Raw genomic sequence first — 27,205 nt, forward strand, 5'->3', positions numbered from 1 at the left:
TTGTTTTTACTCACTAGAGATAGTGAGCCTAACTTACTAGGGAACCTATATCTACTGGGGGTGAAAGCTTATGTTTTCATAAATATGGGTCAGTATAAAAATGGAATAAATCAGAAATATGAAAACTGTGGGCTCGGAGTGGGAAGGTGTGTGTGCTGTGAGCTCTGTTGCCTCTGGTTTGTGCCCAGGCTGGGGGCAGAGTATGGTGGGTCAGGAGGGTAGCCTGGCCAGGTTGGCTGTGTTTCCCTAGAGGGTCTTCCACAGGGCTGGTGTTCTGTGTTTGTGTTGAGTGAAATTTCCTTTTCTTCCCCGGGCCTGGAGCACATCTGTTTGAGTTACATTCTAGGTATACTTGCACCTATTTATTATTAAAGGGATTTGAGTTTGAACTGGGTTTGATAACGGTTTTTCTTCCTAAGCACCCGTGGTGCATTTCTGTACCTGGAAGTATAATGCATTTTGATGCCATTCCTATGGCAACCAGTGAACTCCAAGGGAGCAGATCCTATTTTTGTGCTCTAACATGGTAACAGGATTAGTGAAGGCACATTGAAAATACATTGTAAGTCTGCTGCAGTTTGAAGAGAATTTAAATGGTCCAGTACTAAATTTTCGACATTGACTCCGTTTGAGTACACGTCTAATAATCTGCGTGGCACTCAACTTAGTCTGGTTTTAAATGTTATTGTGGGGAGGGGGTGTTTGATGGGGGCTTATTTTTAATCCAAAGTGGGTCCTCAGTAAAATCTTCAGGGACTCCATTTTCTGGGTTTCAAAACCTCGTTCACAGGTCTCTATCATTGGGTTTTTTTTTTTTTTTTTTTTTTTTGGCTGCGTTTGGGTCTTCGTTGCTGCGCGCAGGCTTTCTCTACTTGTGGCGAGAGGGGGCTACTCTTCATTGCGGTGCTCGGGCTTCTCATGGCAGTGGCTTCTCTTGTTGCGGAGCACAGCCTGTAGGCGTGCAGGCTTCAGTAGTTGCAGCATGCGGGCTTCAGTAGTTGCGGTGTGCGGGCTCTAGGGCACAAGGGCTTCAGTAGTTGTGGCGCATGGGCTTAGTTGCTCTGCGGCATGTGGGATCTTCCCCACCAGGGATTGAACCCATGTACCCTGCATTGGCAGGTGGATTCTCAACCACTGCACCACCGGAGAACTCCCTATCATTGGGGATTCTTGTGTTCAGGTGTGTGACACTCTACCCCAACCTGAGCTTGGAGGTCAGGTGATTTTAACTTGTCTATCCTGCCTTTAAACCAAACCTCTCTAAGAGACAAAATAAAACAAAAATGTGAATTCCTTCCTCAGGAAGCCTTCCTTCACCTGAGCCTCTTGCTGAGGTGACGGTGGCACCCTGGGAGGTAGTGCCTTGTGACTTCCTGTCCGTCAGAGCAGGGTCTTGGCTGTGGGTGGTGCCCCCATGGGGAGAGGGCAGTACCCCCGCAAGCCACACCTTTCCCAGCTTCCATTCTCCTGGTTTCATCAGATTGAGCTATCCTGTTAGCCGTTTGGGGTTAGGGAAATGATGCCCACCTATTTTCTGATTTTAAGTTGGTAAGAAGCCTAGCTTTCTGCTGGAGTAATTTGGAGGCATCTTGGTGAAGCATCTCAATCCTCGCTGGCTCTGGGAACTAATGTCTGAGCCTGGAAATGTGGGGGGCTGAGTTGGGGACATGGCGAGGTTGAACAGGGCAGCCAGAGGTGGAGGAGATGAGGCAATTCTGAGGTGGTTTTGCACTTTGGTTTCCCCCAGTTGTTACAGAGACTGTATAGCTCACATTGTTTGGCTTCTCATGTTCAGGCCTTGCCTGTTCCAGCTGCCTTGGCATGGTGGGGACCCAGGTGGTTGTTTTCCCCAGGCTGTGGAGGGCTGAGGACTCCGTGCCTGTTCTCTGACCTTTCTTTTCCCATAGCAGATGGTACTGTTGTGCACTCTCCTTTGCCATAGAAAGAGCTCATTCATGCTGTTCATTGACGGTGGACTCAGAGCTCTGCCTTCCTTCATCTGCCCGGGTCGGCACCCCCACCCTATTCTGAAGTCACCCTCATGTGCTGACTTCCTCACATTGGCCTGGTGCAGCACAAGATCCTGGGTAGCACTGGCTGCTGAGGCCAGAACAAGGGAAATGCAAAATGGCTCCGTTCTCCTTAACGCTAGTGGGAGGCGCCATCCAAGTTTGTGGAGGGCTCAGGGTAGTGTCAGTAGTCCTGGCTGAATTCTGCGTGTGCCTCACAAAACAGCCTCTGGGAAGGAGCTAAGTTTATAACTGGAACCTGTGTTCCAGTCCCCTTCCTCTAGTTATGAGGAACCCGGGGGCCCTGCAGGATCTTAGCCCAGCCTCTGGAACCTTCTTTGGAAGTTATTTTCTCATCTTGTCTCTGTCTTTGGTGTGTTCGCCTTGATCCAAAACTCTCCTTCAACGTCTTGATGCTTTAAAAGCCTTTGTGTACCTCACATTAAACATTTTCTGGAATGGTTTCCGCTTCCTCCCTTTTCACATCAACTATTCAACTCTTGGAGGACGAAATTCTGTGCTTGGTCCCCCCCCACCCCCCAGGTTGCCAACAGCCTCATTGAAAATCCCAGGAGCAGCTGTGGTGCCTGAGACCACGGGCCCACACCTACCACTTCTTACCTGCCCTGTGGTTTCACCATCCAGGAGGCTGCTGATTCCCACGACTCTGCCTACTCCCCTGGCAGGGATTTCAATTTGGGCACTCTTCTCTCTGGACACACAATGTCCCGAATGGTCTCACTCAGTCCTGTTACTCAGCTCTGGTGTTCTCTGCTCCTATACCCAGATACAAGTTTGTCTTATTGATGGCTCAGCAGTTAATCCTGGGCTCCCTTTTGGCCTCAACAGCTGGGACTTGTCCTCTTAAATTATCTTTGGGTCTGACCCCATTTTCCGCATCCCCCCCCCCCCCAATTTGGTCTTGATTTGTTCCTGCAATAGCCTCCATGATAACTTTGGTCTCCAACCGCTCAACAATGTTACCAGATCGTGGGATGCCTAACCCCTAAGTGGCATGACTTCAGCTAGTACCAGGACTAGCAATCCCCATGGGAGAAGGGCACATTTACCTTTTCAGTTTCCCACAGTCCTTCTGTCACTTTGAGGAAGAAGTGTCATCAGTTGCTAATCTCCCTTTGTATACATTGAGTGCTGCTAAGAATCTTGGCCTAGCAGCCATGCCAACATTGTTTTCATTGTCCTTATTTTTACACTGATTTTCTCTTTATAGCAGTTGGTGCTGGTTTTTAAGTTAATGATTTTTTTTCTTTTAATTTCGAAAATTTTCATAGCTACAAAAAGTAGATTCACCAATTAATATTTTGCCACATTTGTTTTATTTATTGATGCACAGGTTTGTTTTTTTTCCCCTCAGTCCTTTGAAAGTAAGTCGCAGATGTGATTTCTTACCTTATGTACTTCAGCAAACATCTCTTTGAGAATAAAGGCATTTTCTTGAAAGCAGGGACTCCAACAGATATTTGTATACCCGTGTTCATAGCAGTATGTCATGATGGTGAAAAAGTGGAAGCAACCCAAGTGTCCATGGAGGGATGAGTGAACAAATATGGTGTATCTATACGATGGAATATTACTCAGCCTTGAAAAAGGAAGGAACTTCTGATACATGCTACACATGGATGAACCTTGAGGACATTTTGTTAAGTAAAAGAAGCCAGACACAAAAGGACAAATCCTCTGTGATTACACTTATATCAGGTACTTAAAGAAGTCAGATTCTTAGAGACAGAAAGTAGAATGGTGTTTACTAGGGGCTGGAGGGAGGAGGAGATGGGGAGTTAGTGTTTAATGGGTACGGAGTTTCAGTTTTGCAAGATGAAAGAAGTTCTGGAGCTGGACAGTGGTGATAGTTGCCCAACAGTGTGATTGTACTTAATGTCACTTAACTGTATGCTTAGAAAGGGTTAAAATGGTAAATTTCATATTATGTGTATTTTGCCACAGTAAAAGGATAAGTAATATAAAAGGTATAAGTTTTTATTCTTTTTTTTTTTCTTTAATAAGGGTATTGTCCTATAAAACCACAATAAACGTTGTGGAAAATCAACAATAATTGTGTCCCATATTAAGAATTCCCATGTTGTCTCCCAAAATGTCTATCTCCTGTTCAGACAGGTTCACACATTGCATGTGATATGTTAATGTTTTCTTTTAAATAAATATATTTGTTTATAAATAGCAAGTTGGTGTAAAGCACAGGTGGATCTGTGGGTGATGAAGGTGGTGGGTGTGAACTGACTAGGGTCAAACCAACCCTGAATGTGTAATGGTCTGGGTCCCTTTGGCACTGGAGCTGAGTTCCTAATGTGTATGCCCCAGCCCTCCTAGCTTCTACAGGAGGAACCTTCTACATCTTTACAGTAAGATCAGCCCTAACCTCTTGGGGCTCTTGAGCATCATCAAAATGATGATGAGTTGCAACTGGAACTGAGGAACTGAATTTTTAAATTTTATTGATTTCTAATTAAGATTTTAAAACGGATGCCAATTTAGTTTTGGAGAACATTGAAGTATGTTTGGAACATCTTGGATATGTGAATCTACTTTTTCTTTTTTTTTTGGCCACGCTGTGTGGCATGTGGGATCTTAGTTCCCTGACCAGGGATCGAACCCATGCCCCCTGCAGTGGAAGTGCAGAGCCCTAACCACTGGACCGCCAGGGAAGTCCGTGAATCTACTTTTTTAACTTTAAACTTTATAAAATCTACATACAGAGCAAATATTTTGAATGAAAAGTTAGCTCCTGAATTGAGATGTGCTTAAAGTGTGGAGTACGCACAGATTTCAGACATTTAGTATGAAAAAAAATGTAAAATGTCTGTTTCTTACAGTGGTTACACATTGAAATGATATTTTGGGTGTATTGGGTTCAGTGAAATATACTGTTAACTTGCTTGAGTGATCACATTTATTTCTATTAGGCACATGTAGATATGGTACAAGTGTGAAGGATCTCTTCCTCTGTGCAGCAGCCTGCATTGCCACCGTCCACCAGGTCCTCCTCTGACTTCCTTTTCTAGGCTACTGAAGACTTTGGGCCCTGTTGTTTTTTGGTGAATTCTCAGCTGGATTCTCTTTCTCATTTCTGTCCTGTCCTAATAAGGCCTGGGGACCTCTGAGCACTTGACGCTGGGCACACCTCTTGAAGCCTTTGCTTCTCCACTGAATGTTAGACTGGTGGAGGGAAGGGGCCCAGATGCATCTCTCATCTGCGTAAGGCTTGTGGGGGGTGGGAGGAACACGGCGGCCCATCTGTGTTACTGGTTACATGGGAGGAGAACACTTCTCTGCTCCTCTTCTGTGTAGCTCTTTGCCCCAGGTCCCAAGCAGCACAGAGATATGGGAATCATTGGTGGGAGGACATTGAGACCCCAGAGAGGGTAGTGGGGGCACCAGCCCAGTTCAGCTCTGCTCTCTGCTGGGTGAGACGCGCCGGGCATGGAGTCTAGAAGAACTCATAGAATGCCAGAGAGTTATGTGGAGAGGTAGGGAAGGGCCATGGACCTCAAGCTGCCTAGCATTGTGGGTCTCCAGCTTTCCCCGTGCACGGCTTGCAAACCAGTTAACTAAACCCAGTGAGTGCAGGTGGCGTTTTCACTGAGATGTGCGTGTGCACACATTTTCATTTTTTTATTCAGTCATTCTGTGCACTAGACCTTGGTTTGAAGCTTCATGTATGATGAACGTTAGTTCCACATCCTTAAATGTTATTCCTGATTTTAATAAAAAAGCGGCAAGGAGTTCCAGGAAATGCTGCAGGTTCATTGGGAGTGTGATAGTCTGTGTACTGGGGCAGGGGTTTTGGTTTCTGATGGGCTGAGAGCTCCTCACCAGTGAGCAACTCTTATTTTCTGAAGTGGATGCTAAGGACAAGCTGACCTGACCATGTCTGCCAAGGAGTAAACTTGGGCTGTGCAGCAGAATCTGAGTCTGTGAAATTCTGCTGCAGCTGAGGTCCCCTGGGGCACAGCACCTAAGGCTGGCTTTGCCAGTGGCCACTGCCTGCGGCAAGGCCCAGCTGCCCAGAGCAGAGTGGCTGGAGGCTTGGGATGGGGGGGATGGGGGCACCCCACCCCCACCCCCCGCCTTAGAGATCAAACATGCTTTGTAGTGTTTGACCTTTTCTCTTCAGCACCTGTATCCACTTCCCTGTCTTGTGTCAGAGTTGGGGCACTTGACTTCTGTGGATCATTTACTTCAGTGGAAGTTAGGTGGAATTAATGGCAAACAGAAACATTAGTTTTCACAAAGAAACAGATCCTTGTCAAGTTCTTTGCTTCCCTAGCTGTTCTCATCTGAAATAGTGTGAGTTTTGTCCCTGATTGGCTTCTTTGCACTCTGAAAGTTACTGAGATCTAGAGGAGGTTGGTTATTTAAATCCACACATCCATCTGAAACTGACATGGTTAGATCCTGAGGGCAAAAGTAAACACTGACTGTTTGCTGAGGGCAGAGACCTCTTTGCGGTGCATGGAGGTGGCTTGCCCTTACCTGAGAGGAGAAGCACCTGTCTGGAAGTCAATGGTGTGTGGAAGCCAGGGCCACTCGGCCTGTTTCCCTGGGGCTGCTTGACTGTTAGAGCACCAGCCTTTGCTGTATCCTTGGCAGTGCATGTCTAGTTTAGACACTGTCAGCTCTCATTGTTATTTGGGTTCTATACCTGCTGAAAGGTGAGGCAAGGTAGGAAGAAAAGTCATCTTAGCTGGAGCCACCTCTTGAGAGTGCCTGATAATGACAGTTGTATCCTTCTTTTTCTCAGATCTTTCTTTTAAAATTCAGCTTCACAGTGAAGGTCAGAGGGTAATATCATTAAAGAAGAGGTCACCCATAAGCATTAGCTCTTCATCAAGGTAACTAGGCTCTCCTGCATCTCTAAATTCTGAGTCAGTGTGTGCCCTTGTCCTTGATAGATGTGTCTGTTCCTGGCTCCTTGGTGTGTCTCCATGTCTCCTCTTGGCCTTTGAGGGGCTGATTTGGCCTTCCCTCTCAGTGAGGAGTCTTGGTGGTCAAGGCTGAAGTGTCACTTGGATGTCAGGGTAATGGTGTCTCTGGAAGCTCTTGTGTTAGCCATCTTCCTGGGCCCCTTTTTTCCCTAGTAAGTGTAGTCTTGAGTCTGCCTCTCAGCTACCATTCTGCTGCTTTGAAGAGTAGCTTAGAGACATGATGTGCTCTTGTAGGGATATCTCCCACCCTGTTAGCCTTGCATACTCATGGAGGTTGCTTCCCAGGGAATGAAATTGTAGGAAAGTTGGTTGGAATGTCACCTTTCCCACTCATGGGTCTATTTATCAGTTTTATGTTGTTTCCACTTAAACATAGCAGGACTAACTGTGTGCCTGTGAGCTGGCATGTTCTGGAACATTTCAGCCACAGACAGTAAACTGCCTCTCGCCCATGTGGTGCTGCCCATCGGCTGTTGGAGGTTGTTCATCATCTGCACTTCATTCACCTTCCTCTTGGCCTCCCAAATTCCCAAACAGCTTGACTTTGACCACTTGCTTGGAGGTCAGCACTAACATGTTTCCCTGGTGTTTGGCATGCTAGAAAACACCATAGTTGTTTTTTTTGTAGTAGTTTTAAATTTCATTCATGAGGACCATGAGCTTGGATTTTATCCTTTTGCTGGAAATGGGAGGGTTCCAGAGAACCAATGTGACGTCACTCTCAAAAGCTTTCTGATCTACACCCAGGCCACCCAAGACTGTACTTTGAGCCTTGTTTGGCTAATCCTAGTTTCTCACTCTTAGACATTTTCTTCACTTCAGTACTTTATCTTTTGTGAAGTGAACACCATCTCCCATTCTTGCTTCCTTGCAGATTCTTCTGTTCTCCATCGTTACCTATGCTTCCTTCCTACTGGGAAACTCTCATCTAGGCAGAGGAAGTGCCTGGCCTCACTGCCTGCCTTGGCTTTGCGATCTGCATGACTCTGTGGCCATATTGGAGTCCACCTCTCAAAGCAGGATTTTTCTACGTGAAATAACAGCCTGTTTTGTTGGCACTTCATACTGTAGTGTAGGTTAATCTCAGTGTTACATACACCAGAACAGCTCTTTTGGAAAACAAAATCACTTAAAAATAAAAGGTTTAAAAGTAATGGCAGACAGAGAAGTAGGAGTAATAACTTTACAAGAGGCAACCAGAAGAAAATGTCAGTCTTACCTTACCTATGAAGGGCACAACCTGAGACCTAGGTCAGTGGGAATGCAGAGTTTGAATTAATGGCACTGTATTTCTGTCAGTCTTCCAGCCTCTAACTTGGAGACTTGGCCAGGTCAAGCCTGCTTTGAGAAGCAGTGCCTGGAGGCCAGCTCACCAGGTAAAGAGGCAGACAGATCAAAAGATCACACTAACAGAGAGGTCAGTGGGGGCTTGTGAAAGGGGGCAGATTATTGGTTGTTTTTTGTTGTTGTTTTTTATTTATTTATTTTATTTATTTATTCTTGGCTGTGTTGGGTCTTCGTTGCTGCGTGCGGGCTTTCTCTAGTTGCGGCGAGGAGGGGCTACTCTTTGTTGCAGTGCACAGGCTTCTCATTGCGGTGGATTCTCTCGTTGTGGAGCATGGGCTCTAGGCACGTGGGCTTCAGTAGTTGCGGCACGCGGGCTCAGTAGTTGTGGCTCACGGGCTCTAGAGCACAGGCTCAGTAGTTGTGGCGCACGGGCTTAGTTGCTCTGCGGCATGTGGGATCTTCCCAGAGCAGGGGTCAAACCCGTGTCCCCTGCATTGTCAGGTGGATTCTCAACCACTGCGCCACCAGGGAAGCCCCAGTTGGTTGGTTTTTAAATGTAAATAGGTGTAGTGGTCCACAGACCCACCACCATATCCCACTTCATTTTATGGTTTCACATAATCACCCACTTGTATATCTTTACCTAATTTCATCTGTATTGTGCATTTTGCTTTTCTAACATAGCATTTTGTCACCTACATTTCCCTCACCTTGACGCAAAGTCTAGAAATCTATGGAACGAGTTGCAAACTAAGGCCTGTGGGCCAATCTGAATTTTATCGGCACACGGCCATAGCTATTCGTCTAAAGATTGTTAGCAGGCTGCTTTCATGATACAGCAACAGTAGAATGAGGAATTGTAAAGACTGTATGTCTTGCACAGCTGAGTATATTTACTGTCTGGCCCTTTGTAGGAAAAATTAGCCTCCCCCTGCTGTTTTAGTAGTTTTGATCTTGTCCATATCAAAGTTTTGCTTTCTTTTTAACTGCATGCCCATCTCAGGAACGTTTTAAATTCATACATTGTCTGCCCAGATTTAACCATCAACACCGTGATGTAAGCCGTGTGTCACAATGGAACCTTTTACTGTACCTCCAGCTGCTGGCAACTTTCATAGGGAAAAGATGGTGCAAAACTTTCACTGCCCCTAATTTAATGTGCCTGCTGATTGGTTTCTAAAGCAAAGGGACTGGAATTCTCATTGACGGGGTTTGTGGCCTGCCGGGGTCTGGCTCCTGGTCTTCCTGGCTGCAAGGTCCTTGTGGGCCTGGTTCCCTCCAGTGGGGGACAGAGAGCTAGAGTGTGTTTACACACCCTTAGCAGGAAGGCTAGCTCATCTCCACTTTGGGTCGCCTGATTCAAGGCAGCTGCCAGCTTGAGTCTGAGGTGATGGGGCCCTGCTTGGCAAGTCCAGGGGGCAGGGGGCGGGGCATGTACAAGCTGCATGAAGGAGGATTAAGGCTTCTAAGAGCTGCCTCAGCACACAACCACTGGCCGGGCTCCAGACACCTCAGTCTGGCTGATGACACGAGCACTGTTTTCAGCAGCCGCCTGAGCCGGTCAGATGAAAAAGTAATCCTGTTTGTGGTTCCCTTCTGACACAGATCACACTGTGGAACGGGCCTTCACTGTGAATGGGAAGTAGCTTCTGCTCTGGGACCAGGAGGAAACATACCTTCTGATATTAGTGTTCCATAGCCAGTGTAACTAACATTTCAAGGAAGATGTTCCTAGCACAGGATAAGATTTACTGCAGATGGACTAGTATTGAGAAATTGCCAGGTTTTTACCAAAGTCAGGGTCCCCCATCCCCTTCTCTGTCCATGGTTAGGCTATTGCTCTTGCCTCCCAAGTGATTCTTTATAAGAGAACCTTGCAGTGATGGGGAGGGGTCCTTCTTTGTCTGAAGGGTGAATGCTACTGTGAACTTGTAATTTCTTGAGAGACTAGGGTCAGCTGGCATTGGCCAGCATTTTTCTTGGCATGAAACGAGTTCAAGCCACAGCCACTCTGACCATTTACTGCTTGGGAAGCATAAATAATTTGGTCTCCACTCCCCTTGACCCCCCTCCCCATGGCATCAGCAGGGAAGTGTACCGCTGATTTCACCCATGATGTGGGCCTAGTCACAGATGGCCAGGTGCTGCGAGAATTATCTTGACTTTGATTTGTTTGCGGGGGTGAAATTCTTTGGAACTTGCTTGAGGGTCATGTGACATTCGGCTGCTTCTGCAGAGAGGGAAAGTCTGTTGATTAATACATGCCAGGACATGGCGGTGGGGTGCCCTCAGCCAAACAACAGACCCTCTGGCCCCAGCAGTTGACTAGGCCTTTGCCCCTGGGCTTGGTGAGCAGAGGCAGCTGTGGAGCAGAGCATTCAAGAGACACACAGCCCTAGGTGACCTCCTGCTGACCAGACCACCACCCACTTTGTTTCTTTGTTGCCAGGAGGATGAAGATGAAGGTGATGATGCCACCACCTCCGGTGATGATGCCACCACCTCCCATGTAGGCTTGCTGTGAGGATTAAATAAGTGTTCAGTATAGGGCATCAGCCCAGGAAGCAGCAGTTACCTACTGGTGAGCTTTTCTAGGCCCTAGCACAGATGTGTGTGGTGGTAGCTTGCATAAAGCTCTGCTGAGTATGGTCACTGTATTTCATGGGAGAGTTCATGAAGCTTTCCAGTTAACCTGCACTGTTCCTGCCTTCCCTTGCATTTTGCTCCCGGCATGCTGTATCACTTTAGGATGGAGGTGAGTGAATGGACAGGACAGAGTCAAGGTGGGGTCACTGGGCTTCGTGGGCCCTCTGGGACACCAGGAGTTAAGGTGGAACTACAAGTACAGAGTGTAACTGTCAGCCTCTCACAATGGACAGAACTGGAACTGAATCTCCAGCAATCAGCCTTTCTCTTTTCCTCTCTTGCTTGCCTTCAGAAGCCTAGACCCAAGCCTACCCTATGTCTGTCTCGCCTCCTAATCTCCAGGAAAGAAAATATTTCTGTTGAAATTTGAAAAACATTGCAATTGTGTTGGCTGCTAAATACTATCTGTCCTTAGATGAGTTGGAATGATAGCAAACAATATCCTTGAAAGCAGGAGTGCTTAATCAGGGGTCTATAAACATAGGAAAAGAACTGACATTTTTATTTTCATTAGCCCACCCAGAGGTTCCCAGACTTTCTTGGTTCACAGCATCGTTAGCATCTCAATTTTTCATCATGATCTTAGGCCAAAGGAATTACCTAACAATTTTGTTTATTAGGTAGTTAGATACAAACAACTGAATAAGTACTAACGTCCCAACAATGGTATAGCTGTTTTGCGGGGGGGCATATAAATTGAAGGGAGAAATATGATATTCTTGCATTACTACAGCCAGTTCCTTATGGAATGTGTGTGCCTGTTGGGTACCGCACAACTCCTCAAACCTTAGAACCAGAACCTTAGACACCTGCCACCCACATTTCCTATCCCACGTTGGTTTTTACATGGTACAGTTGTCCCTTGGTATCAGTGGGGGATTTGTTCTAGGACACATACACACACACACACTGCTAGGCACCCAGATCCGCAGGTGCTCGAGTCCCTAATATTGCAGCAACATGGATGGACCTAGAGATTTATATTAAGTGAAGTAAGTCAGACAGAGAAAGATACATATTGCTTATATGTGGAATCTAAAAAAATGATACAAATGAACTTACAAAACAGAAAGAGTCACAGGTGTAGAAAACAAACTTATGGTTACCAGTGGCGAAAGGGGAGGGGAGGGATAAATTGGGAGATTGGGATTGACATATACACACTACTATGTATAATATAGATAGCTAATAAGGACCTACTGTATATAGCACAGGGAACTCTACTCAGTACTCTGTAATGGCCTATGTGGGAAAAGAATCTAAAAAAGAGTGGATGTGTGTATATGTATAACTGATTCACTTTGCTGTACAGCAGAAACTAACACAACATTGTAAATCAGCTATACTACAGTAAAAAAAAAAAAATTTTTTTAATGGCATAGTGTTTGCATGTCCTCTGTCCTGTACTTTAAATTATCTCTAGGTTACTTATACCTAATACAATGTAAGCACTATGTAAATAATTGTAAACACAGTGTAAACTCTATGTAAATAGTTGCCAGTGCACAGCAAATTCAAGTTTTGCTTTTTGGAACTTTCTAGAATGTTTCCCCCCCGATATTTTTGATCTGCTGTTGGTTGAATCTGCAGACACAAAGGGCCAACTATATTTGCTTTTTATCACAGCAACCTAAATTCAGGCTTTGTAAGATATGATACTGTCGAAAGGAATATGGTGCAGTCTAACATGATGAATTACCTTGTGCTGCTGGTTCCCACAGTGCCTCTCTGAGTTACTGTGACACCCTGTGGTGCTTCAACACTCAGTTTGGGAACCAGGACACTGACCATCTAATGTCTCTTCATCTTTTTCTTCTTATTCCTCTAAACTGGGAAGATGTTGTAAGATACCTGTTGGGAGTAGATCCAGAAATCAGACACACAGTTGGGTCATGCAGCCTTCTTTGGGTTGGAAACAATAGGTGAAATTCTCTTCCTGTCCCTTGACCTTCAAGTATCTCAACACAGTACTTGCTGGCTCCCACCTCTTGACCACAGGTCATTGTGAAAACAGAGAGGGAAGAGCGTATTTGGATCTTTCAGATGTAAAACTTTGGTTGAATTGGTTGAAGACGGTGTACTTTGTCATGAGAATCCAATTAATTCCTCCATATCTGCAGATAGATTTATAAGTTTGAGTTTTCAGCCTCCTTTCCCCATTGAGCCATGGTGCTGAGAGCCATTCATTTCCTGTAGGATTGAGAGCACACAGAGAGCACCCTGTGTGCACCCTCATTGATTTACCCTGTCCCCATGCATCCCATCTTTTGCATCTGTAAACAGCGTGCTGCTGTGTGCAGGTATAGTTGAGGATGAACTACTATTCCCTACCCCACAGTCTGGGACTTGTGAAGGACAAAAGCCCAGCATGGTCACATGGCCCTTGCACTGTCCCATGCTGCCTGTCCTCCTTTCAGCTCTTCATATGCTCTGGTATCTCTCCTGCCTCCAGACCTGTGCCTGTGTTATTGCATCAGTTGTGCCTTCCCCTGTCCATCACAAGCCTTGTCCCTCTCTGCCTTACCCACCACAGGAGTGCACACCCTCTCTGTCCATGGCTACGGCAACCCTGCCATTCTTTTTCACATACTCACCCAGGTATTGCTTAATCACTCAAAGAACATCATGTCGACTGCAGAGTCCCCAAGCCTGGCATGTAGCTCAGATGGGATGCATTGGCTGAGCAATTTTCCGTGTGAGATTGCGAGCTGATTTCCTTTTCCAGAGCTTTGAAATTGAGCTAGAAGCCCCAGGGTGACAATCGTGTGTGGTCACTGTAGCCCCTGAGTCGTTCACTGAGTACTTGCTGTGTACTGAGGACAAGAGTAAAGTAAAGATGGCCCTGCCCTTGGGCTCCCAGGTGTGTGTGTGGGGGGCTGACCATCAGAGTCACCAGACAGAGATCAGGGAAGCACCAGGTACAGCAAATGAAAGGCATGAAGGTGACAGAGAAGGTGCCCATTGTGGCCACCATGTTGTTTGGAGTGTTGATGCTAGGGGCTGGGACAGTGCAGGGTAGAGGCGACCACTGTGGGAAGAATTTACCCGAGGTGTCAACCCAGTTGGATCTGTGCCTTAGAAGAGTCGTCTTGGCTCTCACATAGCGCTGCTCACCAGTGCCTCTCTTTCTTGGCCCACAACAGACTAGAGATTCTGGTGTTTTGCTGCAGTATGCATGAATGGCTTCTTAAAGTTTCCCAATTCTTAAAGTTTCCCAAGGAGTTTACTTGCCCACAGTCCTGGGAGGGCTGAGCTGCAAGCTACAGACTGTCTGGGTGTGGCTTCTTGAGGTGCGAGTCCTGCCTGGGCCCCAAGTGGGTACAGAACAGGAGTCCAAAGCATCCCATGATTATCCCCATGGCTCAGTTGTCGTATTTCATGATCCCTCACATCAGAGCCGTGGGTGTCACCTGTCATTGGTTGTCCTCAGAGCGTCGTAAGACAAACTTTGATATATTTATGGATCCCATCTCATCTGTCAAATACGTATCATGCCTTCTCATTTGAGCTGGCAACCTCCAGCATTTTTTTTCCTTATAAATTGACCTCAGTTGTTACAAGTATGTGGGTCTTGTGCTTAGTTTTTCATGTTACTTAAGATGGGCCAGCCCATCCTGGCTGTTTGCATTGGACCCTCCTGGGGGTGCATGTTCAGCTCACAAATGGGGATTTCTCAAAGCTCAACTGAAACTTCCCAGGAATCGTGTCAGATTATGGGCCACAGCAGCCCATAATAGAAGTGGCCTATCTTTCCACTTCCTGGGTAAGTTACTTCTCTGTGCCCTGGTTTCCTTATCTTTAAAGTGAGGATGAGGCTAGAAGCAATCTCAGAGTTGTGAGGATTTAAATGTCACTGTCAGATGTGAGCTGGCAGGCTAAAAAGGGTGTTTTGGCCTCTGTGGTAGAGGTAGTGATTTAAAGCAGAGATAAGACGAAGTTAAAGGGTCAGTTTTTCTGTAGAAAAAGGTCTGTTCATTTTTTGAGCAGAAAATTCAGCTTCCTTGGTTCAAGGGCCCATGTGGGCCTGGCTTGAAGGTGAAGGAAAGTGATTGTGTCCAGAGCCCTCCATCCTTTGGCTTTGCTGAGAGTCCATTTGGAGAGAGAACAGGCACAGCCCAGCCCGGAAGCTCCAGAAGTCATTTACCTTGATTTCATCTTGCCTCGGGGACACTGCTTGAAGAGTTCCAGAATGTCATTACTTAATGGAAAATTTATGGGGCTGCTTCCTCCTGGTGGGATGGGCTTGGCTCCCCCCCACCCCCAGCAACCTGCATCCTTGTGGCTGACAGAGCTCCACTGTCCTAGGGCCAGAACGTCGTCTTCAGGGTGGGGCTGCTCCTGTCCTTTGTGTGCCATAGCTCACCTGGCACATGCTTGGCTGTGTAATTCCTGAGCTGCTTTCTAGGAGAGCTCTAATAGTGGAAACCAAACTGTACATCATTCGTGATCCTCACTTAACGAGATCCTCACTTAATGCCACCCTCCCTCCCATGCTTGCTTCTCCAGCACATCCAAGACTCCCTTCCTGATGGGGCCAGAGTTACATTCATCCCCTTTTGCTCCTTTGGACATGCTGATCCTGCTGCATGAAAACCCTCTCCCAGCCGACTCCAGGTGTCCTTAAACCCCACTGACATATTTCCTTCTCTGTGGTGCTGCCCCTCTGTCAATACTTGTGTCCAAGCACTCAGCATATCCTGTATCTCTCTGTATCTCATTTGTGGCCAGCGTCTCCCCCTTCTGTCTTACTAGCCCCAAACCCCAGTTTCTGTTGTTGCCCAATAAAAGATCATCCCCATCCACTTACCTGTGGAGGGTTTGCAAGGGAGTGCTCCATAATCTCTGCCATCTTGTGGATGCCTCTCCGTCCTCCCTCCTTCCAGCAGTTTTCTACAAATTCTCCTAGCCCACTGGCTTCCCCACCTGGAATCTGCAGTAAGTCTTGGCTGGCTCTCCTCTGGAGAGGGTCACAGAGTGAGGCCACAGGCCAGGCTGCCCTCACCACTCCCACTTTATCCTTGTCCTTCCCTGTCTTGATACTTGCATCCTTAACTGTGGGGTTTTTCTTTTTTTTTAATGAGTTTACTGTTTTGTTTATAGTACCTTTATTTTGAAAGGAAACTAAATCAGGAGCCACACATGGATATCAGTAAAATTAAAAACCACGAGAACAAAACAATGATGTTAAATTCCATCCAAATAATAGTATCGTCTGCTGACACCTCTGAGCACCTTTCACACTGGCACAAACAGGGACTTTGCTTATCAAATGCTGGAATGAGAATAAAAAGAAATGAAAAGAGGGGAGTAAGTAATTAAATGCCATCTACCTAAAGGCAGTCTGTGCTTCCCTGGTGCCTTCAGGGACACGGTTCTGTGAACCCTCCCATGGCCCCACCTGAGCCCTAGCATGTCACTCTGCAGGTGGCTATAGACCCTGCTTCTCTGAGATTGAGGTCGCACTCTTTATCAACTAAACCTCAGAACTTGGAGAAATCTTTTCTCTCTTCCTTGCCCAGTCACTTTAGGAATGAAGGCATGCTTTTTGTCTGCAAAGCTCCATGCACAGCCAAACGCAGCTTCCAGGTACTGCCTCCTTCTGTCGCCTCCTTAGGCTGCCCTCACATCCTGCTTCACCTTAGGTCAGCAGTGACATGCTCCCAGCCAGATTCCTCCCTTCCTCCCACATTACACTCAGTGTCAAGTGATTCAGCCTAGCCCCTTGTTCTTTCTTCCCTCTCTTCTCTTCTCTTCTCTTCTCTTCTCTTCTCTTCTCTTCTCTTCTCTTCTCTGAGCAAGCCCTTTCTGATGATTCTACACCTTATCCCAGCCTTTGGATGCTCCCTCTCCCTGGATCTGTATGTGGCCCCATCCTGCTTTCTTTGGGGTATGTTTACTCAAGTCAGGGCTCCAGGATCACCCTGTCCTTTCCAAGCTCCCAGCCAGGTGCACTTCATGTACCTCCCTCCCACCAGTAGCACCTCCATCCCCACTGTCCCACCTTGATTCATTGCATGACACTTCTTCCCAGGACCACATGGCCCTTAGTTCTGGCCATACTTGTACCAGAAGTACCCCTGATGGGAAAAGGGAAGTGCCTTGTATCCCCAGAGCCTGAAGCAGGCCTATCCAGTCACGTCTGCCTTTGGAAACTATTGTAGTCCACAATGCTCCTTCGAGCTTGTTGTGCTATTGCAAAGTTTCATCAGCCCATCATCAAATTAAGTTGCTTCAGGAAGTGTCCCTTCGTGGTCCTGAACTCCTAGCACACTGCTCTCTTGGCTTTGGGGATGCTTTCCACGGGCTGCTGGCCAGCCAGTCTCCACCTCCAGTCCCCATCACATTCTTACGCCAGATGCCCATCTGGTTTTAGCTTTGGGTGTCCCTTCCCCATCTCTAGCACCGTGTGTGCAAGAGAGGTACCAGGGATCGGCTTTGCACCTGCAAACCCTCCTTCCTGTAAGTGTTCTTCCTGGGCTGGTGTTCTCCGTGTAGAGAACTTAGAAGTTGTCATAGGAGCTGTCCCTTTCCTCTTGGGTCTTGGGAGTTACCTGGGAGGGCGTAAACTCTTAAATTCTTGCTGGCATCTTGAAAGCAGTTGGACATCATTAAATAGTTAAGTTTAGCATCAGATACAAGACCACATCTAGACACCTAACTTGCACTGCTGTAACACGCCCTTCCTCCAGCATTGGACAATTGCTAAGATCCAGAGTCTTGCATGCAGTGGCCATGGGCTGCTCCTGCACAGGTTCCCGCCCTGCGGCAGCCTTTTCCTTGGAGCAGCACTCTCTTCATGTGTTCTCTCTGGCCATTTGATAACTAGACCTGTAATCATCCAGAGCATCCTGGAAGGAAAGCGATCTCCCTGGCCATGTCAGTTTTGTCAGGCCTCGGGCCAAGAGGTCCAGCTCTCCACAGCCCCCCCTGAGGAACTCACCACTGAGTTGCTTTTACATAGCAAGTTCTCCCCTTGTGCTTTAAAATTCGGTAATTTGCTGGAACTGCATTTACAGAAACCACTGTGAGAACCTTGTTTCAAATTACACTTGAACTGAATTATAAAGTAATTCAGCAGCAGCTAGAGTGCCTAGTATGTGCTAAGTGTGTTCCAGAAAGAAAGCTGTGACAGAGCCAGCCAGCTTGCTGTGTTTTTTCTTGTGCCCTCTGCCTACCAGCTCCTGTGGTCCTAAAAATCTTCCCTCTTTTCCTAAGCCCTTGCCTGACTTCCTCAGCCACAGAGGTTTTCTTACCCTCACTGAACTCCTAGGTTTATTACTGGAGTTGCTCATTACATGCAGGCAGCTCCTAGCTTACTTCAGGTCTTTCTTCCTCCAGGGACTGATTATTCCTTTTTCTTGCCCTCAGAAAGGTGCCGGAAAAATAGTGCACAAAAAGTGCAGATCAGTACTTTTGAGCAGATGTTTCTTCTCATTAATAGAGTGAAGAAACTAGGCATTCTGAGTAAGGGGTGGGTTAGTGCAGGGGTCCCCAACCCCCAGCATCGGTCCGCGGGCTGTTAGGAACCGGGCTGCACAGCAAGAGGTGAGCGGCGGGCCAGCGAGTGAAGCTTCATCTGTTTCTCCCCATCGCTCACATTACCACCTGAACCATATCCCCAGCCCCCACCCCCCACCCCCGCCTTCCGGAAAAATTGTCTTCCACGAAACCGGTCCCTGGTGCCAAAAAGGTTGGGGACCACTGGGTTAGTGTGTTTCTGAGGGACAGTTTGACATCAAAAACATGAACGCACTGCCCTGTGGTTGTCCTGTTAGAATAACTGGACAGGTGCACAAAGTCGCCCTTGCAGGGATGCTCATGGTGTGTCTTGAAGCAGGCGTTGTTGAGGGCAGTGCACAGGACAGAGTGCTAATAAGGCATTGATGGAGGGGAGGGCTCATGTGCCACCCCCAGGCCCCTAGCCGATCACAGGAGGTGCCCCTCTACACCTTTATAAATAAGCTTTGAAAAGCTGGTTAATAGAACAGTAGGTCAAGTATGGATTCATTTTTATGTTACCACAGTTACCTTGTGGTATTTCTGTAATCAGCAAACATGCATGATCTAAGTTACCAAGAAAATGCTCTTCATAAGTGTGAGCACTCAGCAGTGGACTGCGTGGGCTAGTCAGGAGTGGGCAGCCTGGCCTTCCTGCTCCGTCCTGCCTGGCCCCCACTCACCAAGTGGAATTACTCACTTGGCTAGATGCTTCATGAGCCACAAATACAAATAAGAATTTTAATGAAAACGACATGATTCGGGGCTTGCAAATCATCCTCTCTCATACACCGTGTCCCGTAAAAACTCTCAGATGTGAAAACTTGGTTTGTCGCGTATTGTACCCACTTCCCTGTGAACTCCATAGCTCCCACAGACCCTTCCAGCTCCTGGTTGACTCTAGACTCCATGTCCCGGCCCTCGGAGTTGGCACCTGATCTCTCTTCCCTACTGGATGATGAATCTTTGAGGAGCACGCTCACTGGGGCCCTTTTAGTCAGTGCATGGAGTGTCTCCCCAGCCAACCTGATCAGTCTTCACCAGAGGAGCTCAGCCTTTGGAGGCCACAGCCTTGGGAGATGTGTCATTGTGAGTGGCACCCATCTGCTGCCTGGTCTCTGATGGTAGCTTTTCTCTTCCCTTGTAGAGTGCCCGGTGAAGAATGTGATGGGATCAGTAGCATGTCTGCGGAGAGCGGCCCTGGGACGAGATTGAGAAATCTGCCAGTAATGGGGGATGGACTAGAAACTACCCAAATGTCTACAACGCAGGCCCAGGCCCAACCCCAGCAAGCCAACACAGCCAGCACCAACCCCCCTCCCCCGGAGACTTCCAACCCCAACAAGCCCAAGAGGCAGACCAACCAACTGCAATATCTGCTCAAAGTGGTGCTCAAGACACTATGGAAACACCAGTTTGCGTGGCCTTTCCAGCAGCCTGTGGATGCCGTCAAGCTAAACCTCCCTGTGAGTAACTTGGGCAGGGTCCGGGGCTGCCGTCCTCAGGTCTCCTCCTGTGTTGCTCCTGGTGAGGGTGGACTTACGGGAGGGTGGAGATGCCTTTGGAGTCATTGTGAAAAGCGCAGGGTCCAGCTCTGAACTCCAGCACCCACGAGGCCCTTGACTGAGTGGTTTCAGCAGTCCTGATGAATGGAAGTGGGGAAGGAGAGAAAACGTGCTCATTGGCCTAAATAATAACTGGTTTCTTTGATACTAGCATTCTGGGAAATATTCTGCAGAGATGTTGAAACGGGTAGAGGGCTGCTTGCAGCTTGCCTTTCAATTCCATGGGGAGCTAAAGTGGGGTCACTTGATGGTCCGGGCCCTCCCTCCTCAGATGTGGTCAGCCCGCTTGGCCCAGTAGGTTCAGCAGACGTGGTTGGTCAGATTGTGAGAGGGACTGGCTTGCTGCAGTACCTCTTCTGGTACTGGTGTTGTCGTCATCACCCAGAGCACAAGGCAGGGAAAGGTAGTAGAATAGCTCCCAGGGAGCCAAGTACATGGAGGTGGCCTGGATGGAGAGAGGGAGTATGGGTGCAGCTTTGTCTCTGGCTGCCTCTGCACACCCCCTCACACCTGCCTGCCTTGTTATGGCCACACTGCACTTGCCTTTGTTCTTTTGTACCCCTGTTCCTCTCCTTTTTCCTTTGAGAGCTTTCCATTTGCCCACATTCCTAGCAAATGGTTCTGGAAACTCGTACCTCTAACTGAACCTCGGGAGCAAACGGGATAAATGTGTTAATTTTTTCCTTTCTTCAAAGCATCAAGGACTAATTGTCTTTAAATTGCTCTCTGCTGTTTGCCAAATCCCACACACTCACCTGGGCGAGAGAATTGGAATTAGATGATTGTTGCAGTTGACCCAGACGTGGGTTTACGAGTTAGAGCTGCATGGGTATAGGATCCTCAGCCTCTGCCAGGCGTCCGGTTTCAAGAAGGAGGGACACAGCAGTGTGACCTTCCTTGCTTGAAAGTTGCCGTGTCTGTAACAGCTGGCCGGTACTATCTATCCATTGAATACCCATCATATGCACTCAGGGGAAGAGAGTCAGGAGGGGGAACTGCAGGTCTGGGTCACGAACCGACTGAGGAAAGGGCATGGGAACAGAAGAAGGGTCCTCACCAAATCTGCACTTCAGAGGTCACTCTCATCATTGACCACAATCAGGAGTAGAGGCAGCGAGCCCGTCACTGGGGGGAGGCTCTTGGGAGAGCTTGCTATACCAGTTTCTGGCTGGGCTAATGGGCTGGGCCCTGCAGGGTCCACAGGTGAGGTGACCTTCCCAGAGCAAATGCAAAGAATGGGGAGAGAAGGAGCTGGGGGTTGGAATCCAAGGGGGGCCCACAGCTCTTATAGCACTGGAGGGAGGTGGGAGGCCAGGAGAATCACCCGCAGAGAGCAGCCCCCCAAGTTTCTACGTCAGAGACTACAGGGAGGTCAAACAGATGAGGATTCCGACCTGACCCTACTGTTGGCCTTTAGGAGGGCATTGGTGACCTTAGGAAGATGTGACGCAGAAGTAGAAACCAGATTCGCGACGGTGTGAATAAGAAGGTGAGGATGTGAAGCCATCATTTCAAGAAACTTGGCTTTGAAGGGAAAGCGCGGCAGGGCCAGATGGAGGAGGGGTTGGTTTGTTACAGGAAGATGCAGGGGGTGCAGAGGCAAGGAGAGCCGAGAGGGTGAAAACTAAGGAGAAAGGGGAACTGGGGGACTTGAGATCCTGAGAAGGCAGCATCCCAGCCAGCAGGACAGACACGGGTGGGTAGTCTGTTAGGCCATGGGGTTTGGGAGTTTGAGGTCATTCTCTGAAGTGGAGGCCAGGCTCCCCAGGGGCCACAGTGTGACTAGATGTCACCCTCAGCAGCTCTGATGTAGGAAGAAGAGAGGTGGGAGAGCTAGGGGCCAACCCTGAGGGGTGGGGCAGGGCTGTTTGGCTGGGAGCAATGTCATACTAATGCCCAGTTTTCCAGGGACATCCCCTTCTCCAGGAAATATTAATAGGGCCACCTCAAAAAAGGGTTCATTCTTTTTCTGTTTTCTGATGCCTTCTAGATCTTTATCTGTGTTTTGGCCCCTGTTCCTTGCTGGGCTTCTTATTAGAATGCTTGTGCCTCTTTCATTCAGAACACATGTACAGTTGGATTGTCATGCCCCTAAACCCCTGTCTCCCTTTCAGTCCTCCCAGCCCCCATCCTCTTTTGTCATCGTCTCACCTCCTCCTTCCTACTCTGTCCTCAACCACTATCCTGTTGGGCCTTGAACCACTTTTGACACACTGAGGCCAATTCAAGCACCTGACACCATGCTAAGTAGACCTTTGGCCGTGGAATAAAATCTAAATTTCCCCTGGGGCAGATATATTTGGACTTGGTTCTCTTGGGAAAGGTGGTCAGAGCAAATGTAACGTAGAAAGTCTGGTTCAGTCGCCCCTTGAGGCTGGGCAGGGCTGTGATCTTTGCCAGCCCTGTGTGTATGCCAGTGGCTTCTATTCCTTTCTCATGGGTGTCAGAGCAACTCAGAACCTCACACCGCTTGCTCACCTTTTCAGTATTGTCCACCACTGTTCCTGGGCAGGACCTCGGTGCTTGCTAAAGCATAGGCCGGCCCCTCTGCTGTCAGGCTTCCCCTTGGACTTGGTTCTGATAACTTCACCTGAGTCTAATTGCGGGCGCTTCAGAGAATGTGGTTCTCAGTGGGGCTGGCTGGCTGTATGCAGGTCCCCCTTTTTGCCTGGCTCTCTGTGGTCCTTCCACCTGGAAACCTGGGCACTGCCTGATCTGTCCCCAAATTCCTCCTGTGGTTGATGTTAAAAATAAGCATTTGGTTTTAGAATAGGTTTAGATTTAGAAAAAGTTATGATGGTAGAAGAGAGTTTGATTTGAAGGGCTTTAGGACATCTACACCTGCCGTCTGGCTTCTTCTGTTTAGCACTTGTAGAGTAAGATCCGAAGGTTTGAGGAGTGGGTCTGCTGCCGGGGAGGGGGGGGCGGTGGGGGGGGTAGGGGGCAGGGGGGGTTGTGTGGTGTTTTTTGTTTTGTTTTTACTAAGGATTGTGAGGGCTGTCCATTTGATTCCTCATCTGGCACTTAACCTGGTTAGTTGTTGAACTGTATCCAGATACTAGTGGATCCTTAGTGGTAGACTGTGCAGGTAAAAGAAATGGAAGTGCGATGAACTGAAGGTAGAGGCTTTTGCTCCTTGGTTCTTTAGTGTGGCAGGAAGCAAGGGATCCAGTTGTTATGGGTGGGCTTGAATGCTGGTTCTGTAGGATTTTGCATTTTATGGATGTGGAAAATTTGAAACGGGGAGAAAGTAGAAATTACCATGGGTTATTTTACCAGATAAGAACCACTTTTTTAAAGGTTGTATGCTTTCCGCATTACTTACTAAAAATGAAAGGATATTTTAACATCAAAAAAAAATAGAGGAGAACATAGATCTCAGTAAAGACAGCCTAGCCTGTTCCCAGACAGGACAGTTGGCAAACTTGCACATTTTTTCTCTAAATTGCCACCCAGCTTTTAGTAATCCTTCCCTGATCCACTTTATCTTGGGGTCCCCATGAGATAGCTCACTGATGCCATGGAAGAGCTTAGGTCTGCATGTCTGTAGAGTGACCTGGAGTGACATCTGCAGGCCCACCTGTGAGTACTGCATGGCTGCAGAGGTGACATTGGCCTTTTGCTCTCTCTGCTCTCCAGGATTACTATAAGATCATTAAAACACCTATGGATATGGGAACAATAAAGAAGCGCTTGGAAAACAACTATTACTGGAATGCTCAGGAATGTATCCAGGACTTCAACACTATGTTTACAAATTGTTACATCTACAACAAGGTGAGCTGTGGAGGCTGATGGAGAAGGAGAAGGTAAAGGAGGAGGTGGGCGTGTCTGGAACCCATTGGGCAGGGGTGCTGGGTGCAGGTGGGATCAGAGTCCAACGAGAGGAGACCATTGGCAGCAGAGGTAAATGGGACTGCTGGTTTTGCCTGTGACTGGGTGTGTTTCTTTTGAGGCCAAAAACATTTTGGTCGTGTTTCCAAGCAGTCCTTGTTAGCTGGAAGCATGTGCTTCTGATACCCTTGGGACTTTGGTTCTTGAGCATGTCTAGTAGAGAAGGTGTGAAAAGGACAGTGACGACTCATTAAAAAGTCTGTTTGGATGACACAAATTGTCAGGAAGGAGCCTACCAAGATACAGTTGTACAAAGGTGTGCTCAAACAGAAACCTAAATGTGAGAGAGGGTACAGTGGGGCCCGCCTGCCGCATCTGGAACTGTGGACATGACCATTGACAGCTAATGGCCATAGAATCAAGTGTCCCCTTAAAGGGTCTTACATGTAGACGTAAATGTCACTTAACCCAGTAGCCAAACCATTCAGCTCGATTGTGCCTTGAAGCCAGATCATTTGTTTAAAGTCTCAGCTCTCACCACTAGGTTTAAGGGAAATGTGGACAGATGAGGTTCTCCATTTAGAGCTGAGTGGGAACAGCATGTGGCAGTGTGAAGTGGGCATCTCCCCAAGCCCCAGTGAGCTGCTTTGGGGATATACTAGGGAACATTATTGGAGCCCTGCTCATGTATCTGTGGCAAGAAATCCTGTGTAATTCAGATAATGCTAGTGAAGTTGAATTATGTCGAAGGAGGCTGTAGTGCAAGGGGGGCCCTTGTGTGTGGTTGGCAGTGCTTGATAGATACTTAAGGCATTGGGATGGTTTCTCAAGCCAGAGGTTAAAAGACTAGAGAGGCAGCAGACCTGCAGGCATATGAAGCCTCCATGATGCCAGGTAGGATAGCTGTGTTTTGGCCCTTTGGGGTTTAGATTGGGGAAGGACCCTGAATATGATGCTCCACACTTTGGGGCATAGGGTGGGGAGCTCTTGTTCTGTCTAGAAAGGTGGGGAGGTCTTTCCAACCCTCACCCCATGTGTCTCCTCTTTTAGCCTGGAGATGACATAGTCTTAATGGCAGAAGCTCTGGAGAAGCTCTTCTTGCAAAAAATCAACGAACTGCCCACTGAAGAAACTGAGATCATGATAGTCCAGGCAAAAGGAAGAGGACGTGGGAGGAAAGAAGCAGGTAGGGTACCTTCCGTGTCCCCAGCACTATTAGCTTCACACTGAAATAGCCTGTGGCAAAGTGGGGACCCTTAAGGCAGTGTGAAATGGGCATTTCCGCAAGCCCCAGTGAGCCGCTTTGGGGATATACTGGGGAACAGTAAAGCAGGGAAATTGGCTTTATTTCTCCCTAGTCTTTGCCAGCCTTCTCCAATTTCACGGGGAGACTGGGAGTGGTGGGAAGACGACTGTATTATACACTCCCTGCCTTGTTGCTGTTTGGGTATGGTGAGGCGAGGTTCATCAGGGGAACCAGCCCAGAGGGTCATATGACCATGTGACCCTCCAGCAAAGTAGAAAAAATTGGGCCTAGCCTTTTTTTTTTTTTTTTTTTTTTTTTTTTAAAGAAAGTGTTTCCTTTTATTCACCATCTCTAACATGTCCAGACCATTCCAGTTGAGAACAGATCACTACCCTTTCTCAGCTACTTAGTAACTAAGAGCAGTGAATAAAATCCCCACAAAAGGTCAGAAAAATTCACCACATTACTATCAAATCAGAACACCTGATTATTGTCAGATTATTTAAAAAGACTGATCAGAAATAAAATATCACAAATGAGGTCTTTTATTAGTCGCCATTAAAAGTCTGATTTTTAAACAGATTCCTGGACTGGTGGCTCATATCCATCAGCTCGTTCAACTTTAGCACCTGTCTCGTCCCCAGTAGCTTTTCCAGAACTACTGCCTTCACCATGTAGCTCCATGAGTTTTCCCAATTCAAACTTGGGCTTCTTCAGCATTTTTACTTTTCTAACAAAGACATCATGGAGTGGATAAATAGATTGGCAGGCCTTTTCTATGTCTTTTCCAATGCTGTCTGGAATCAATTTATTGACCACCTCTTTCAAGTCATTTGTCTGCACCTCTCGGGTCATGATTTCCATCATCTTCTTGCGGATCTGGCGGACCTGCTGGTGCTGGGCATAAGAGGTCTTCCGAATCTGATTGTTGCGTTTTTTAGTAAAACCCACACAGAAGAGACGAAGCAAATATCCATCGGTAGTCTTGACATCAACGTGAGCTTCAATCATGGTCTGCCATTTTTTGACCATGGAGCACATTTTGTCACGGGTAAGATCCATGCCATGGAAATTAGTCAGGCAGTTTTTGCCCTGAACATCCTCAGTAATAAGCTTGAATTTTCTAAATGCAACTTCATCGTTCTGCAGATCAGCAAGGCTCACTTCAAACACACGACCCTTGAGGCCATCAGATGCGATTTTGGTTCCTTGAGTTCTTGTGACTAGTGTTTTCCCAATATTTCTTATATTGAACATAGCTGGTGCTTTCACGTCATACCAATCTTTCTTAGAAAATGGGTCAACCACTTTCTTCTTGGCTCCCTTTTTACCGCCTTTCGTAAGGCGCTTATTCTTTCCGACCCTTTTTTTTTTTTTTTGATGGACTTCAGTTAAAAAGGAAGTATAACTTTTTCAAAGCATTTTTAAATTTTTGAATTCTTCATCCCACCAGTGCCATAGTCAGTCTTTGTTTTTCATTTTAGATAAATTAACCTGATCAAGGGCAGTTTTAATTAATATTCCAGTCCTAGATCCTTAAGGTTTGTTATTTGAATTATTTATTAATACACTTGTGTTGGAGCCATGCCTGCTATTTGATAGCCTTCTGAAGTCAAGCTGTCTTTGTCTATCTTAGCACCTACCCCTGCCCCCCAGCCTGACACAGGATTCCGAAGGCCAGCTGGTAGGGAGTAGCCTACTCATGAAATGTTTCTGTCTAGGAAAAGTTTAAACAGCTGCCTTCTGCATCTTGCCATCCGCAGCTCCGTGCTGCAGAAAGGTGATGTTTGCAAGGTAGCCTGTGCTGTGAGTTGTTTGCTTCTCTAAGGAGTGGGCTTTCACGTGACTTCCTATCCCACGTGGAAGTGGTGGCTTCATGGGGGCAGAGGGGGTTGGCTAGATCCCCTGCAGTGCTAAGGGGTAGCCAAGGAGAGCTGGTCTTGAGGGTCACCCCTTAGCCATGGAACCTGCCCAGAGGCGTCCAATATCCTTACGACCGAGGAGCCCCATCCTCCCTGCCTGGGACAAGGGGTTTGGTCTTTACATGGGGTGGATGTAGGGCCTCGTGTGTTTCGGCTCACTCACACAACCGCAGGGAGGCAGTCTGAGCCGGTCATGAAGGGCAGCAGCCGTCCAGCCTCCCCCTGTGATTCAGAG

At 47.5% G+C, this 27,205-nt stretch overlaps 2 protein-coding genes across 5 annotated transcripts in view; one reads left to right on the forward strand and one right to left on the reverse strand.

Annotated features, from left to right (window-relative positions):
- Positions 1-27,205, forward strand: part of BRD4 (bromodomain containing 4) — an 81,996-nt gene that overhangs the window by 27,142 nt on the left and 27,649 nt on the right. For all 4 annotated transcript variants that reach the window (XM_061190124.1, XM_061190126.1, XM_061190127.1 and 1 more), the window contains exons 2-4: positions 19,551-19,869; positions 23,608-23,745; positions 24,853-24,988. In XM_061190124.1, coding sequence (XP_061046107.1) covers positions 19,585-19,869; positions 23,608-23,745; positions 24,853-24,988 — 559 coding nt within the window. In that variant the 5' untranslated portion in view covers positions 19,551-19,584. The remainder of the gene's footprint in view (positions 1-19,550; positions 19,870-23,607; positions 23,746-24,852; positions 24,989-27,205) is intronic.
- Positions 25,571-27,165, reverse strand: LOC133089548 (small ribosomal subunit protein eS1-like). The gene is made up of 2 exons (XM_061187608.1): positions 27,134-27,165; positions 25,571-26,411 (listed from the first exon to the last, which is right to left on the reverse strand). The coding sequence occupies exons 1-2, from the start codon at positions 27,163-27,165 to the stop codon at positions 25,622-25,624; spliced, it is 822 nt and encodes a 273-aa protein (XP_061043591.1). The 3' UTR covers positions 25,571-25,621.

The sequence above is a fragment of the Eubalaena glacialis genome, chromosome 4, assembly GCF_028564815.1.
Source record: "Eubalaena glacialis isolate mEubGla1 chromosome 4, mEubGla1.1.hap2.+ XY, whole genome shotgun sequence".
Lineage (NCBI taxonomy): Eukaryota > Metazoa > Chordata > Mammalia > Artiodactyla > Balaenidae > Eubalaena > Eubalaena glacialis.